A 16,306-nucleotide genomic window follows, 5' to 3' on the forward strand; every position below is an offset into this window, starting at 1 on the left:
ACCCGCCCATGAATAGATGGGTATGGGTATCTTAAATTTTTGTATATGGGTATAAATGAAATGGGTATTATTGGGTAACCCATCAAACCCAATTAACCCATTTAGAATTCTCTTCCCCCCAAGTCTCTTCTTTTCCCCCACCTTTTTTTTTCAAATTTTTCATTTTGTCATGATGTTAACTACTTTTGTTTCATTATTATTATTAATATTTGTTGGTTTTATCTTATTATTTTATTTTCTCTTAGTTTGTTAACTTGCTCATTTTTTAGCATTACCAATTTATAATAAATTTTAGCCTATTTTCTTATCTTTATAAAATGAAAATTTATATTTATATATGAAAAAAATGTTAGGGGTTCAAAATTTTTGGATTAAGGTTTTATATTAATTTTTATATTACTTAGTTCAAATTTTTATATTCTTATTATTCAATTATTAAATAATAGGTAATTTTGTGACAGAGTATAAATGAAAAAAAAATGGTAATTAAGTTTATTGAACATTATAAGTAAATATTTAAAACTAATAATGGGTACAAAGAGTGGTATAAATTGATAACTTAGTTTGCAAAAATGAATTTAAATGAGTTTACAAAAAATTAAAATAAATGGGTTATAAATGGGTAATTGGGTTACCCAATTCATTTTTTGACTTACCCATTTATATCCATCTAATTAAATGGGTATAAATGAGTTGACTCACTTATACCCATTACCCATTTTACCCAACCCAAACCCGCCCAAGTCACCCATTTTGACACCTCTAATCATCATGCTAAACAAACATAGATCATGGATAAATGTACAGTCAATTTAACGACCTTATTTTTAAGTTTAGTAATCGATATGGTACCGTTTTCATCTAAGAATTTCAAATTATCATTTCAAAGCAAGAAAAAAATGTCATTATCTTAAAATGCTTGCCACTAGTATATAGGCCACAGTAATATCACATGAGATTCTCGGTATCGCCTTTCCAGTGACAACTCAGTGTCACTTTTATATTTATACAAAGTGATCTGATTATTTAACTTGTTATATGATATTTATTTAAGTTTTTTTTTTTTACCTTTAAGTGATAAGTGAGAATGATATTAAATTTGACACCGGATAGCGACATAGAGGATCCCACCTGCAATAACACGACAACTAATGAAAATAAATGCAAATGCATTTGGCGGTTGATCTTAAAGAAAGACATTCACGTATTAAAGAGCGATCCTCAAACAATAGTACCTAAGTCAATTTCTTTCCTATATGATATGTGATATGTGAATTGAAGTTTTAAACTTCTAAATCACATAAAGTGTTTCTTTTTCAAATTTCCTTTTGCAAATACTAGTACCATTTCTTTCTGCTTATCAGTGCTTTTTGTTTCTTCCTTTATACTTTTTGCCAAATGTTTTGAAACTGGAAATATTGTTGAAAAAATAATTTCACAAAAAAACAAGGAAACACTCTCCACTAAGAACAAATAGCATACACTACAGTAAAAGAAGAATTGAATTCCTCTCACGGTTCCAACAAAAATCAAATGTCAATTACTACTAGTACTGGTTGACATGCAAAACTAGGCCCTGCATTTTGTTTTTTGCTTATTCTGTTTCTTTACAGAGGATTAACCGTAATTCTCCACCAACCCTTGACGATTTGAACCCGTAAGTTCCCAAAATTAACTAATCTATGTTTGATGACTTGCTGCATTTTACCCACTAATCTACATTTCGTTGTTTAGGTCATGTAATTTCAAAACCAGTACGTGTGCACAACTTCTACACACTCAGATAATATAATGGAACAAAGAGCAATAGATTTTAAAAAAATAAAACAGAAAGAAAAGAAAAAATGGAGGGTGGAAGGTGTTCTGTAGGAACCAGGCAAATGACGCCAGCAATGGGGACAACCATCAAGCCATGCGCAATTGAGCGGTCCAAACTAGTCCTTTCCTTTCCCCCTTCTCTTCTCTTCCTTTGCCCTCTCCTTTTTATATTCACTACTTCTCACACTCCCTTCGGACTGAGTTCTCTTTCACTTTCTCTCAAACTTTGCTTTTTTGCAGTATCAGCAGTGTCTTCTACCTTTGTCTTCTTCTCCTTTAAATTCATTGTCCTTGAGCAAATAACTAGAGTAACGGAGCCAATACTACACTACCAGCACCTGTCTGGCTATCTCCTCCAGGTAAGCTTTTGCATTAATTTCCCATGCAAATGCACGCAAACTGAATACAATTTTCATTGTATCAGCAGATTTCATGCATCACTCCCATAATTTTTTTTTCAGTTTCCATTTTGGTTGATGGCTGATGAGATCGGTCTTCTCAGCCATGTTGTTTCATCCAATTTCTTCAGTTCACCACATACTTACTGCTCTTCTTTTTTTTTTTAAAAAAAAAGGTTTAATTAATCAGATTCTCATTTTCTCTTCATCCCATTTTAGTGGTTTGGTTCCTAAATTATGCACTATCTTCCTTCGACATTCTTTGCTGAAGGCAACTGTGGAATGGTTTCCTGTTCTTGCAAAAAAGATACCCTTTACAAGATTATGAATACAGACATAGGTGATGATACCGTACGAAATGAGATTTAGCTTTCGACTTCCAAATCCCCCAGAGGCTCTAGCCCTATAACCTCTAAGCCTGGCCTGAGTACAAAGATTTCAGATAGACCAAACACCTACAGTACAATCAGTCTTTCTCCAAGATTTGTCAAGGTTGGCAGTTGCAGCATCTCTATCTCTCCTCTCCTGTGGTTGAGCAGTTGCCCAGTTTGTGATACTGGTTGGAGTATCCTCTGAAGTCCAATCATTACCACAGCACTGTGTCTTCTAACCTCTCATACACTGAGAATAGAGATGAAATGGTCTCTCTTCCACAACTTCTTAACAAGTTGGACTAAGGACCAGTGAGTCAGGGAGTCAGACTCAGGTGTTGCCAAGTTTATTGCAGACAAGAAGACAAAGGTCTCAGACTCCATCACTGAAATAAAACATCGATTCTCGAAAAACCCATGACAGAATTCTCTCTTTTCCTTTTCGTGCATTCCCTTTCTGGCAGGCTTGATCCAAACTAGCCGAACCGCGCACTGCCTTTTAACTCCCCTTACCTTTTCGCATTCCCTTGCAAATAGCGCGTGCCAAATAAATACAAGTAGTTGATAACGTCATCCCCTCTGAACTTTTGCCACTCAAACTTCTATTACTAATCTTTTATTGATCGATCTCAATGGACTACTAATTTATCTTGGTTCTTGACTTTTTTTAATTTGTGAGAACAATGTGTTTGAATTTGATTGATAATAATTTTATAATATCGTGATCAAGTCCCTGTTCTTTATTCATCATTTCACCATTCTCCACCACAAGACAACATCATTGGTACAAACCTTTAGTTGTCCGTTTCTACAGAGCCACACAATTAATATAGATGCCACCCTCCCCCCACCGCCGTCCCCAAAAAAGAAAAACCAAAAAAAAAAGAATTAAGCTGTAAAAACTGAAGTCCTTATGTTTTGATGAAGGGTTAGCAAAGACCCATTATTGTTTTTTGTTTTCTTGAAAGTTTTGTCCCCTTATCTCAACCTCTATAAAAATGTCAATTTTCAAAGAAAAAGAAAAAGTTTTGCCAATGACAAGTGCTTCCAACCTTCCAGAGCTAAAGTTTGAACATTGTTTACCACCAAATGTGTGGCTTGATGATTATTTCCTATCCCTTGTGTAACACTTGTCATGGATTAGTCTGAAAGCTTCATAGTCTTCCCTGTCCCTCTTCACTTTTGTGCTTCTTATGGCATGTTTGGCTATGTACACACACATTACACTACAACAAGAGTTATGATCTAACCATCATCTTCATTGATGCTGATTTTGATGTAGAACAGCCGTCATGATGGACACAGCCGAATCATGTGTTCCTCCAGGATTTCGGTTTCATCCAACCGATGAAGAGCTCGTTGGTTACTACCTCAGGAAGAAGGTTGCATCACAGAAGATAGATCTTGATGTTATAAGAGATATTGATCTATATAGGATTGAACCATGGGATCTACAAGGTACATACACGTTTCTTTCCATCTTGTCTACTTACATTTGTCATACGTCGTAGCAAGTATTTAGGGTTTCAATTAATACTACCTGAAAAGTATGTTACTTGACAGATAAATGCCGGATCGGATATGAAGAACAGAATGAGTGGTATTTTTTCAGTCACAAAGATAAGAAATATCCGACGGGGACAAGGACTAACAGGGCCACCATTGCCGGGTTCTGGAAAGCAACAGGGAGGGATAAATCCGTTTATGATAAATCAAAACTCATTGGCATGAGGAAAACCCTTGTCTTCTACAAAGGGAGGGCACCAAATGGGCAAAAATCCGATTGGATCATGCATGAATATCGGCTGGAATCTGAAGAGAATGGTCCTCCTCAGGCAAGTACTCAATCCCCCCCCCCCCTTTCCCTTCTTCAAATCGTACAGGAAGCATAGTTAGCTTTTTCAGTCTTCTTCCTTCACTCTGAAAAGAATACTTAAAAGCTAAACTATTCCCGAAATGGTTTTGAGCTTGTTCCCACCTTCGTGCATGGTTTTTGTTCCTACACTTTCAATACTATTGTCTTTCTCAAACAAGATGGAGAGGGCCAAAAATTCTTGGGAATTCGCATAAAATAATTGTTTCAGATTTCATATACTTCAAAAGGGCCCATATTTCCAACTTGTGAGGTACGGAATCATCGATCAAAGCCTTCCGTGCATGTTTCATTAATTGTTGATCCAAACCCCACATGCATATATCTCAGCTAAAGATGCATATCCCCCCTGCAAGTCGTTTCAGTAATTGTTGATCCAAAACCCCACATGCATATATCTCAGCTAAAGATGAATGTCCCCCTTGAAAGTCAAAAAGTTTATTAGTCACTACCAAATTAACACGGTTTCTCCAACTTGATGTGCCCTTTTTAGTGTAAACCATCCCGAATTCAACTTCTCTAAAGAAAAGTTGAATCTTTTCTAGTTGTACCTCTACAGTTGCACCATTGACTATCTTCTCTACTTCTATGCAAGTAAGGGACCGACAAGGGCAAATGATTTCAGCAACCTTTTTTATTTTAATTTTTTTTTCTTTTCCATCCAAAGAATAGTCGTGGACTAAATGTAGGGATATTTTATTACAGGAAGAAGGATGGGTGGTATGCCGAGCATTCAAGAAGAGAACCACCAGTGGGCAGACAAAAAGCATTGAAGCGTGGGACTCAAGTTATTTCTACGATGAACCAAGTGGAGTTAGCTCCGTTGTGGATCCTCTTGATTATATTACAAGGCAGCCAGCAAATAATTATCTTTCCCAAAATTTCATCTGCAAGCAAGAGATAGAAGCAGAAAACTTGAATAATTTCTTGAACACCACTGACCCCTTTGTACAGCTTCCTCAGCTGGAGAGCCCATCCATGCCACAACTAAAAAAGCCAAGCTCAATATCTTTAGTATCAGAGAACACTGAAGATGACGAACAACCTTTAAGGGGTTGCAGCAGCAGCAAGAAAGTGACGGATTGGAGAGCCCTGGACAAGTTTGTAGCCTCTCAGCTGAGCCATGATCAGGAGAGGTACGAGGGGGATATAGTGTCCGCAGGATTTGAAGGCCATGAGAGTTCAGATTTGGGATTGCTGCTACTGCAGAGTGGTAGGGAAGAAGGGTCTTCTAAGTTAAATGGATTTTTTAGCTCCAGCTCAGATTGTGATATTGGAATCTGCGTTTTCGATAAATGAAGAATTTATCTAATTAATTAGTGGTCTTTTTTTTTTTTTGTTAGTATTACGTCATGATTTCCAAATATTCTAAAATATTATCCTGTAAACATAATGGTTTTGATTTTTTTTTTTTAATATGAGTGACTGAAACTCAGAGCTAGTCCTCCTTCTAGATCTCTTTATCCAATAAAGATGACTGCATGTAGGAATTTTAACTTGGGATTTGAGGGCGACCAAAGACTTTGATAAGTAGGGTGGTGCAAAAATGAGGACTGATGAAGTTGTAATTCTCATACTCAATTTACAGCTCAAAATCATGGCACCTTATATATATATATATATACTTCTATTTATTACTGTGTTCGTTGAATGCACATTAGTTACTTATCAATGTAAAGATTGTACTTATCCATGTATATATATATATATATACACACACGCAAAATTTAAAAGATTAATTAAAAAAATGCTTGTATAAAGATTTTACACACAACAGCCCATGGTGGTGGTATGTAAAAAAAATGCTTGTAAAAGATTTTACCTTCCTCATTTACTTCATAGAAAAGCTACCGATTAATGTACTTCTGGTTCTCCGATAAGGAGATAGTCTGTACGCACAGACAAGGCTTACAAATTGATTTGTTTTCCCGGTAATTACCCCAGACAAGCTTATAACCTACAAATTACTTCGATGTATAAGCAGTCAAGCATGGTTGTACGTTGATTCACATTTCCACAAAAGCGAAGAACAAGAAACGTTGAAAAGGATTCACTTTGATGGGATCGTCCAAAACGTCTCCTATTCTTGTCTTGCATTCTTCTTCTTTATTGCCATTTTAGTCTCCCTCACGGAACCACCCCTTTCTATGCATCAATGGCAGGAATGAGATGTCGCATTAGCGAAGAGAGAGGGTATTGAATATAGTGATAGTTGGAGTTATCGTGATGAATTTATGGCTGTACTACGCTGCGTTATTGGTCGGCCGGCCTGCTAGCTGCTTTCCGTCATTGCATGCCATTTTGACCAAAGGGGAAAATTACATGATTCTTCTACATCACTACAATATGCTTACAACATGAGTCCAAAAAGAACACTTCTTTTTATTAGTAAAAGGTACTTCCTTTGTCTCACTTTAATATTAAAATATTAAGCAGCGTGGTTTTTTTATTTTTTTTTTACTCGGGATTTAAGAAAAATTAATTAACTTTATTAGAAGAGTAAATTTAACGTACTGTTTTTCTTTCTAAAATATCCTTGTACAATAACAATACTATAAAAAATTGTACCATTGAAGTTATGAATTCAAGCAATTAATGAATAAGAGAGTACGTACACATGTCAAGTCAATTATTATACCCTTTTATTGGAAAGCGGACTATAATTTATGACGGATAAAAAAGAAAAACAAAACTATGTACGAATTTGGAGGGAGTAGTGTATATATATATAGCTTCCATATATGAATTTGGAGTCGCGACCTCTAATAATGATAGTTCAGTCACGATCCAAAAACTAATCGATCAATCAAAATGTAACTGAAGAATGCTACGTGTCACAGAAGATAAACATATAATTTCTCCGGGATCTCCCACCTTCAGGCTCCGTTCACTACTTAAAAGAATTGTACACCGAAAGCTAAAGATTTTATAGCTTATAAACAAGAGAAGACAGAATGAATACGAAAGAGATTGATAGGTTTCAGGCGTGCTGCTTGTTTTAATTTGGTTGACTGAAAATTAATACAGACCTCGTTTTCCAGCACTATGTGTGTATGTGCGGGTGTTTATTAGATTCAGAAAAGGTGCTGCTTTACATAAACAGACTGAATGGAAATGATTGCTGGAGAATTAGGAAGCGTCCTACTACGAACTAGTAGTAAATTCTAATGCTAGGCTAAAAGCCTGAAACAGATACATGGTTCGGTAACAAGATTTTAATTCGCTTATACTCCAGAGTTTGAAGGAGGATTTCTTTCTACAAGAAACATGGACTGGAGCAAAATGTAACTACACTCAACAAAATTGGAAGTATCCATCATCCGCCAAATTAAGAACCTTCAAAAAAAAAAAAAGAGAGAGAGAGAAAAATAGTACTGCAAGTAAATTAATATGGGCGAGAAAGCGCTAGCTGCTTGTTTCGCATTCTTACATATCCAATTCTTTCCTGAATCATTTGAATAATAGTAGGCACATCTGGTCTGTTCATGGATAAACCATGGGAGTAGGAATACCTTATCGATGTTGTTAGGGTCTTATTCTGGGGACTGTGGGGCCATGACTTGTCTAGCATGCGCTGTGCAAGAAGGCTACCACTTTCCATGCTTGTCTCTCAAACTCTCTCAAGCCCAAAGGCCATTTGTCCTCCTCCTGCCTCGCAACATTGGAAACTAAGGTGATCACTATTAAGTATTAACCACCCTACTTCTTTTGGAAATTGAATATACACGAGAAAGAAAGAAAAACTTTGACATGTCCAGCCCCGGCAGCCAAATTGAGCTCTTGGTGCTTAGTGCATAATACTCCTAAAATTTGTTCCCAGAGCAGCTTTTGGAACTATCAGCATTTCCTGACCAAGTAATTAAGTAACCCCGTCTGCTGCAGAATGCACGGTTCGTCCCACCGTGTGGATTCTATGGGACCTTTGTGCAAACTCCTTTGAAAATCATGGCAACTCTCGTAAAGGAAAGCAAATTGGTCCAAAAAGAACGACATGAACTCTACCTAAATCTCTTCTGTTGCATTTCAGGGATTAAATTTGGTCTAATCACCCATGGCTTTTAGAAACTAGAAGCTCTGCACCCTGTGTATGCTCTTTTTTTTTTATTCGTTTCAAGAACGTGCTCAACGATATCTAGAAGAATTTGTTTAGAGCTGTCCGTCCATCCAAGTACTGCAAAACTACAAATGGGACCGACCTTTTTCTTGCATTTTATCTTATTTTATTTATTTTGGTTAGAACTTAGAAGCCAAACATTAGCTTGCCTACCAATTGTCCTGATTAAGAGAACAAAAAGTTCAAGCCCGCCCCCGGTTATCATCCTCTCCCCCACCCCAAGTATATAAAATTACGAAAGAGTGCAATTAGCCGGTACCACCACGTAGCCCACTCCGAAGTGTTTCGAATCTTTTAATTGCTTGCGTCAACCATATTATCACCTCTAACGTTTGGTTAAAAAAAAAAAGAAAAAGAAAGAAGGTTATGTTGACTTCGTTAAAACTTAAACAAAGATTGGAAATCCTTAATGTACGTTAAACTATTTGTAAGTTGCATCAAATTCAACTAGGTAGAAAGTGATAACTTATGCTGCAGCTCCTTGCAGCAAGCAAATCGTTACTTACCCTCATCTCCTCCTTTCTATAAACATGTATAGTACGTTTCAAGCAATTGCTAGTTAGTTTCATTGGAATGCAAGGGTGTTCTCGTCTGATTTTGACTTGTGATTTAAAGCAGACCCAAAAAAAAAATCAGTTTTTTTTTTTAATCTTATCCTTTGCTTTGGCTCCTGAATTTTATGTTTTTCAATTGATAAAAATGCTGAATTAGCTTTGATAATAGCCCCAAGTAGTCAACTTATAATATTGCCTCGTAAAATTAACTAGTTAATTCATTAGCCATGTATCAGGAAGAAAAGACAAATTAAATCAAACATTCATCACTAAAGAAAAATTAACAAAAACCAAATAATCATCATGTTTACAAAAGACATACTTTGACTAAGACAGTGCCAAAATGGACTTTGGCCTGCTCTTCTTCAGTTTAAGCACACCACAAAGTAAAACCAAGAATGAAAAATGAAACAGTATCTTTTTGATGGGCATGCTTCTAAAGGCAGGGGCAGGTTAATTAAACATACAGGCCAACCAGTCTCCAACCTCATGCTTTCTTTTCTATTTTTTTTTTTTAAATAACCCAATATCTTCGCGTCTCCAATCACATGCTTCTTTTATCCCAAGCGTGAAATACATCACAAGAGAATGGTAAATATGGATGTAATAAGTAAGGAAGTTGACCAAAATAAGCTTCTTTTAAGCGAACAATGATTCCTATAATGGCACGCAACTCCATCAACCTGACTTTGATGACCTTTTCATGCAAGAATAAGATTAGGACACGGCGAAAAGGTCGAAACCATGTGGCCTCGCTCCCAGGCCATTAACCCTACCCTATCCCTCCGGAATTTAGCATCAAATCAACTACAAAAGATAAGGATTCACTTACTGTGGATTCTCAGAACACGTCTGTTGAGAAAAGAAAATTAGCTTAAAGTACTTTCTGATTGGTGGAACCTTAAAAGATGAGGACACGTTACCTCAAGAAGAACTTCACGCACCAAATGAATAAACGATACATCTAGAAAGCTGAGATTCAACACCATTACCCCAGGGAACACATTGTGAGGGAAAACCGAAAAAGCAGCCCACATCCTTGCCCAACAAATCTTGTGTATTACCTTGTGTTGTTTCTCAAGTTTCAGAGCCCATGGACCAGAGAGAAGTCGTCCAACAGAAGACAATGATGATGCATTTTAACCACAAGAGTATTCACCATAGACAAAAGCATTGATAAATCCCCTTTTCTGTGCACTTGTCAAAAAGTCCAAGTCACAGCAAGATTATCCTTTCACTCCTAATTCCAAAAAGTGAAGGATATCCAGCAAAAGTTCTAGACTCTTTCAATCAACTTGATCGATCAATGAGCATGTGACAGCAGCCCCCATTTCGAGCAACCAACAGTCTGAACAATTGGAGGAAAAAGGAGAATCTGAATAATTGAAATTACTTGATGTTCAACAATGAGACTTGATTTACAATCAACCCAATCCATGAATTGAAATGTGCCCTGCATCTGCCTCATCCCAATGCTATACAACATGAATCATCAACCCCCCCCCCCCTCCTTCCCTCCCTAAACAAAATAGGAGAGCAGGGAAGAAAGAGATTATGGAGGAGATATATAAAGTCATGCTGATAGAATGAACAGAGTATAAACAGGGATGATTAATAAGACATTATTGTGGAAGTGAAAATATACACTGTTCAAATGACACTAACCAAAGAAAAGGTCATCGCCATCTAAAATGCCTTGACAGTACGTTATGGCTAGATTAGTGTTATACCATCAATTCTGGTTTGACATCCTTGAATAGGCTTGACGAGTAAGAAGGAAGACAAAATATAACAGTTCAGGAAAGAGACTATGAGATGACAACATCAGAGGGCTGACCGATGAAATTAAACTAATACAAACAACAAGAAGTTTGGACTTAGCAGAATCATCTTAAGTCAGCAGGATCGTGTAGTAAAAGAGTGAAAGAAAAAAGAATTTAAGGCTGTGGAACACAAAATGGAAAACCAGGAGGCTTCCGTCCAATAAAGGCCTGAAAAGTATCAAGAAAATTATTTATTTAAGAATCATGACACAATCAAATGTTTCTTCTCGTATCAGGCATAGAGGATGGGGCTACAAGTACATAGCCCAACGGCCAACATGCAGCTAAAACCTAAAACTTAAACTAAAAAAGTCAATAAATCAAATATGAAAAAAAAAAAAGAAGCAAATCACGTTGAACAGATCACACGTATCTTTAACAGTTATTAACCAACCAAATTGAAAATTAAAGTGTTACATGAACCAATTCTTACAAGACACTGAAATTGACATATGGAGTGCAAGAACCACCACCTAACCAAACAAGTAATAATGAACATTCATGCCCTTTCACCACGAATACGCCTCGCAAGTTGGATGTCCTTGGGCATGATAGTTACCCTCTTAGCATGGATTGCACAAAGATTTGTGTCTTCAAACAGACCAACAAGATAGGCCTCAGCAGCTTCTTGAAGAGCAAGGACAGCATGACTTTGGAACCTCAAATCCGTCTGAAGATGAAAACAAATTTATGGCACAATTAGATGCAACAAAATGTAATACTCAAACAAGGTAATGAGAATATTAAGTAACTATATGAACAAAACCAATTGAGATATCAAAGACATCTAAATCATTACACCTTGAAGTCTTGAGCAATTTCACGAACAAGCCTTTGGAAGGGTAGTTTGCGGATCAAAAGCTCAGTACTCTTCTGATATTTCCTAATTTCACTGTGGACATGGCATGAAGCAGCAAAATCTTAAACAACAGTCTAACCTAAAAATATACAAGCAAAAGAGTTCATCAAATAGTTCAACAACTATGGATTTTAAATAATGAATACAGACCGCAGTGCAACAGTTCCAGGTCGGTAGCGGTGAGGCTTCTTCACACCTCCAGTCGTGGGTGCCGACTTCCTGGCAGCCTACAACTCAAAAAATTGAAGAAAATTGGTTGTTATCAAGCATTACGAGATTGATCACATTCGCAAACCAAATAGTGGTGCCTGCAGTACTTTTTGATGATCAAAGGCAAAAAAAAGGTATACAAAGATACAACATGATTCTGGCCATCAGATATACATAAGTAACAGTAGTAGTTGTTCAGAGTAACAAGCGCAGCACAACTATAGTTCATTAAGTTATAAGGCATCGGGAACAATTGACCATCTCATTTCAGGAATGACGATAAAAAAGAGTGTCCAATTAATCCATTTCAGTGCTATCTTAATTTCTCTTTCCAACTACAACCTACTCTGTTGATATCCTCTCAGAGGTGAATCCTGTTAACAATTCTAGCATTACCTAGAAATGAATATGTTAGTAGCTAAACTGCACATCAGCACACCAATCATGCTGCAGGTCACTGTTGAAAAATTTATGAGCAAAATCCGTTGTGTTTATCTAAGAATAAAAGATCATAGCTATGTGTGTGTGTGTGTGTATATATTTATGGTATATATATAAAGACCAAATTCAGTCAGTACTGCACACGTAACTCCAAGAAGGACCAAATAATCCAGAGAAACCAGTCCTCCATTATTTCGTACACATAATTATTACAATTTGCATAAAAAATTCTAACAAATAGTGAAAATAAATCTCAACATACAGGGAGGAGCTCTGTAAGTTTACAAACGACTATAAACAAGAATACGAGCTAAATCTTCAAAAAAGTGACATCAAAATTCACAAATTAGTGTACTCAAATAAATATCAATTCATTCCGAGGAAGAAAGCATATATACCTTGGTGGCAAGCTGTTTCCTTGGAGCCTTTCCTCCGGTGGACTTGCGAGCTGTTTGCTTCGTACGAGCCATTTTGATTTTGAAGAACTGCAAAAAGTCTCAAAAATTAAATAAGAGAGGGCCAAATAAGATGAAATTAAACTGCTAAGTTCAAAAAATCAGAAAATAAGGAAGTAATCGGAATGCCCTAGGGTTTCGATGTTTTTCAAACCTGAATGAACTCTGACCGACTATTTGATTTCTTCGGTTTGCTCTTAATCTGGCCGCTAAAGAAGCTCTTGTAGATGGTTGAATTAGAATTTGAACGGGTTAATTGGACATAGACCCCTGAGGTTGGCGCATATAGCCAATAAATCCCTATACTTGAAATTTTATATCAAACCCCCTCTACTCTATTTAGAGGTGGCAAAATGGGTGGGATGTTTGTTTCGCTTCGAAATAGAACCGAATTATATGGGTTTGGATCTAACCTTACCCATATGTGCGTTGGAACTAATTTGGGCGGGATCACTTTGGGATGAGTTTAGATTGATCATGTCCAATACCCAAATCTATTTTCTATATTTTTTTTCCTTTAATTCTTTTTATTTTTTATATAACTTTAATATTTTTATTTATTAAGTTTCTTTTGATCTTATTGTGAATTTATATTTTTCTGAATTCATTTACACTCTAGAACGATCAACAGTTACTTTAAAAAGACATAACATTTTGATAAGAATGCACATATCTTCTTCCTGGATTAAACCAAAAATTGGATTAACAAATAAAGGAAAAAATAGATATACAACCATATTCCAACAGATATCAAGATAGCCAGGGTACTGAGGTTGTTGAACATTTATCCTCATCACTATCCAAGGATATGAGTAAGGTTAGTCATTGTCTCTACCTAAATATGACATAATGTTGTCTGACACAAGGACTGGAAATAAGATTTTTTAACACCAAATTCATTCTTACTGACATTCTTAAAATTTTCAAAAATTAATACAAAAGAAATTTACATTAAATGCTGAATAAGACTAGCACAGAAACGAAGAAACTAATTAAAAATTGATAACAGGATTGTATATAGAAATCTATGTAGATAGTTCAACAATTAGCATAAAATCAACATAAAGGGGTGCCAAGTCAAATTGAGATATCATCCACTATATTGGTCAAAAATGACACTACTTTGTCCAAGTCCCTACTCTTTCTTTGGAATAAAAAAAGGAGGGGACCATTTTTTTTTAAGAAAAGAAAATTTGAATTTAAAACCCATAATTCTATGAGTTTCAACTTTAACTATTAAACGGGAGTTTCATTAATTGTCCAAATTCTGACTCTTCTAATCTAAGCATGCTTGAATTCTTGATAAAAAACATGAATACTAGAAAAATGTGTCCACTTATACTAAGTTGATTGATAAAACAAGGTGAAACTTCATTCAAAATGATAGGGCTTGTGAGTTTAAATAGAAATGCAAACTTACTAAATAAAAGATAGAAGTAGGTGAATTCCACCATAACAAAAAAGATGAGGAGGTTAAATTGCAATTATTCTTCTATATTTTAGTTTTGCAAGTTCTTGTAACGTCTGTGCTTATCATACCTTATAGCCTTGTAATTACGAGGCTATGAACCGACCCAATTAATTCTTTTTGATGTCAACATTTGCAATTGAAATTTATCACTTAAACTCATCAATGTGGCTGAAGGTTTTTTTTTTTTTTTTGTTAGGGTCAATCGGCAACATAACTTTCATTAATATGAAGAAATTAGAATTATAGAGTTAGAGCAACTGCTCCTTAAACATATGCTTGAGCAAACTCAAGCATCCAAACTAAGAAGCTAACCTTTCATTGAGTGACATTTTTCAAATTTAAAGCAAACTTTACTAATTTGTGATTAACAATGTTGTTTACTCTCCTAGTCAACAAGAGATAACAATCATTAAAACTTAACTTTAAATACCCGTTTGGATTAATATTTTTTTAAAATTTTTGTTAAAAGAATATACTATAATGATTTGATACATGTGAAATAAACAGATATTTGAAAAATGTGTTCACGAGAAACGTAAGATTATTTTGGAGGAAAATGACTTTCCAAATACCTTTAATACAGTACTAAATAAGACATCCTCAGTTGCATCATTGATCTTATCTGTAAGGGTTCACAATTTGATTCAGTCTCTATCTTCAACCAGCCTTGCTCTTTAGCTCTGATTGTGGCAGCTCAAACTGCAAAGGCTTCTTTTGATCTTGCTTCTAGTCTTGCCATAGCAGATCAATGTGGTTGAATTTAAGTTAAAAAAAAAAAGTCATGTATACTGTCATTCACACTTAAAAGTTTCAACTCAAAGTCTTCAACGTTTCTTAATTTGTTTGTCCTGATGCACAAGCAACATAATCAACAGAACTAAACTAGGGGGAGCGCCCGCACATCGCGCGGGTGTTTGGTACTTGTGGGGAAGGAGATTTTTTTGTTGAACAAACAATAGTACATTGTGAGAAAAAATAAAACGTAGTATGAAAAGCTAAACGATATAATCAATCAATTCACACAGCGTTACAATAAAACTGTGTCAAATTGAACGTTGTTGATAATGCAGAAAGGCAGAGCAACACAGAAAACTAACCTTATTCCAGAATCCCCACCGAGAGCTTTTACTTGCTGTTGCTCCAGACCTATAAGATTATAACCAACCCAAACTAATTGGGGCTAGACAACCCGATAAGAGTCTCTAATTGTAGGTACTACGAACACACCGACAAATTTGGGAGGGGGTGGAATCTAACCTCACGCTGAATCACTATGAGTAGTTGGGACTGAAAAGTATTCTGAGCTGATTAGTGTGAAATCAGGTAGAATTATCCCAATTCTAGAATGCAAACAGGGAGAAACTAATAATCAACCGTTTAGACATTAACGTACCAACGGTTTGGCAATTGAATTGGGTATAATTAGTGACGAAATAATAGGTAATTTCAGAGTTGAGTTCGGATGGAAGAGAAAACGATGAGGCAAATCATTGTAGACAAAGACAAAAAGAGAAAACTTAACTCCTGAAGTTGAAAGGAGATAAATTGACCAACGTTTGTGACTCATAAATACAGATTATAAATGATAGAGAATTGGGTTCCTACCATTGATAGAGAAATCGTTGGCTCATTTCCTAAATCCGATTGCCATTCAAACGTTTCAGACAAAGTAACATCTCAAATGGTTATCTGCGGCTGAAAAGGAAAATTATTGGTAGCTAAGAGATATTCCGGTAATTACACCAACACACAGGCATATATGGATTATACAAAAATGTAAAAACTGTTGCACACTAATCACACATTCCATCAATACCCAGATGACTCATCAATGACAACTTTAAATGTATTAAAATGGGGTCATTTCAGTAAATATATCCAAATACATGCTTCCTTAATTTGTACCTAAAATTTTTAAA

General features: G+C 35.8%; 2 protein-coding genes across 2 annotated transcripts; one reads left to right on the forward strand and one right to left on the reverse strand.

The window, feature by feature from the left end:
- The first annotated feature begins 2,021 nt into the window (after window positions 1-2,021).
- On the forward strand, window positions 2,022-6,071 carry LOC113698477 (NAC domain-containing protein 37-like). The gene is made up of 4 exons (XM_072058655.1): window positions 2,022-2,177; window positions 3,875-4,045; window positions 4,151-4,426; window positions 5,170-6,071. The coding sequence occupies exons 2-4, from the start codon at window positions 3,880-3,882 to the stop codon at window positions 5,757-5,759; spliced, it is 1,032 nt and encodes a 343-aa protein (XP_071914756.1). The 5' UTR covers window positions 2,022-2,177; window positions 3,875-3,879; the 3' UTR covers window positions 5,760-6,071.
- Window positions 6,072-11,278: 5,207 nt separating this feature from the next.
- On the reverse strand, window positions 11,279-13,186 carry LOC113697760 (histone H3.3). Its single transcript, XM_072060244.1, has 5 exons — window positions 13,071-13,186; window positions 12,860-12,946; window positions 11,961-12,037; window positions 11,753-11,843; window positions 11,279-11,621 (listed from the first exon to the last, which is right to left on the reverse strand). Exons 2-5 carry the CDS (start codon window positions 12,929-12,931, stop codon window positions 11,451-11,453), a joined length of 411 nt encoding a protein of 136 aa, XP_071916345.1. The 5' UTR covers window positions 12,932-12,946; window positions 13,071-13,186; the 3' UTR covers window positions 11,279-11,450.
- Between the last annotated feature and the right edge of the window lie 3,120 nt (window positions 13,187-16,306).

The sequence above is a fragment of the Coffea arabica genome, chromosome 7e, assembly GCF_036785885.1.
Source record: "Coffea arabica cultivar ET-39 chromosome 7e, Coffea Arabica ET-39 HiFi, whole genome shotgun sequence".
Lineage (NCBI taxonomy): Eukaryota > Viridiplantae > Streptophyta > Magnoliopsida > Gentianales > Rubiaceae > Coffea > Coffea arabica.

What these genes read in the sequence shown, in the direction of transcription:
- LOC113698477 (XM_072058655.1), top strand. Translation starts at nt 3,880, where the DNA reads ATGATGGACACAGCCGAATCATGTGTTCCTCCAGGATTTCGGTTTCAT. An exon ending in TGAACCATGGGATCTACAAG is followed by an intron (nt 4,046 to 4,150) that starts GTACATACACGT and finishes GTTACTTGACAG; the next exon opens with ATAAATGCCGGATCGGATAT. An exon ending in GAATGGTCCTCCTCAGGCAA is followed by an intron (nt 4,427 to 5,169) that starts GTACTCAATCCC and finishes TATTACAGGAAG; the next exon opens with AAGGATGGGTGGTATGCCGA.
- LOC113697760 (XM_072060244.1), bottom strand. Translation starts at nt 12,931, where the DNA reads ATGGCTCGTACGAAGCAAACAGCTCGCAAGTCCACCGGAGGAAAGGCT. An exon ending in CCTGGAACTGTTGCACTGCG is followed by an intron (nt 11,844 to 11,960) that starts GTCTGTATTCAT and finishes CCATGTCCACAG; the next exon opens with TGAAATTAGGAAATATCAGA. An exon ending in AAATTGCTCAAGACTTCAAG is followed by an intron (nt 11,622 to 11,752) that starts GTGTAATGATTT and finishes TTTCATCTTCAG; the next exon opens with ACGGATTTGAGGTTCCAAAG.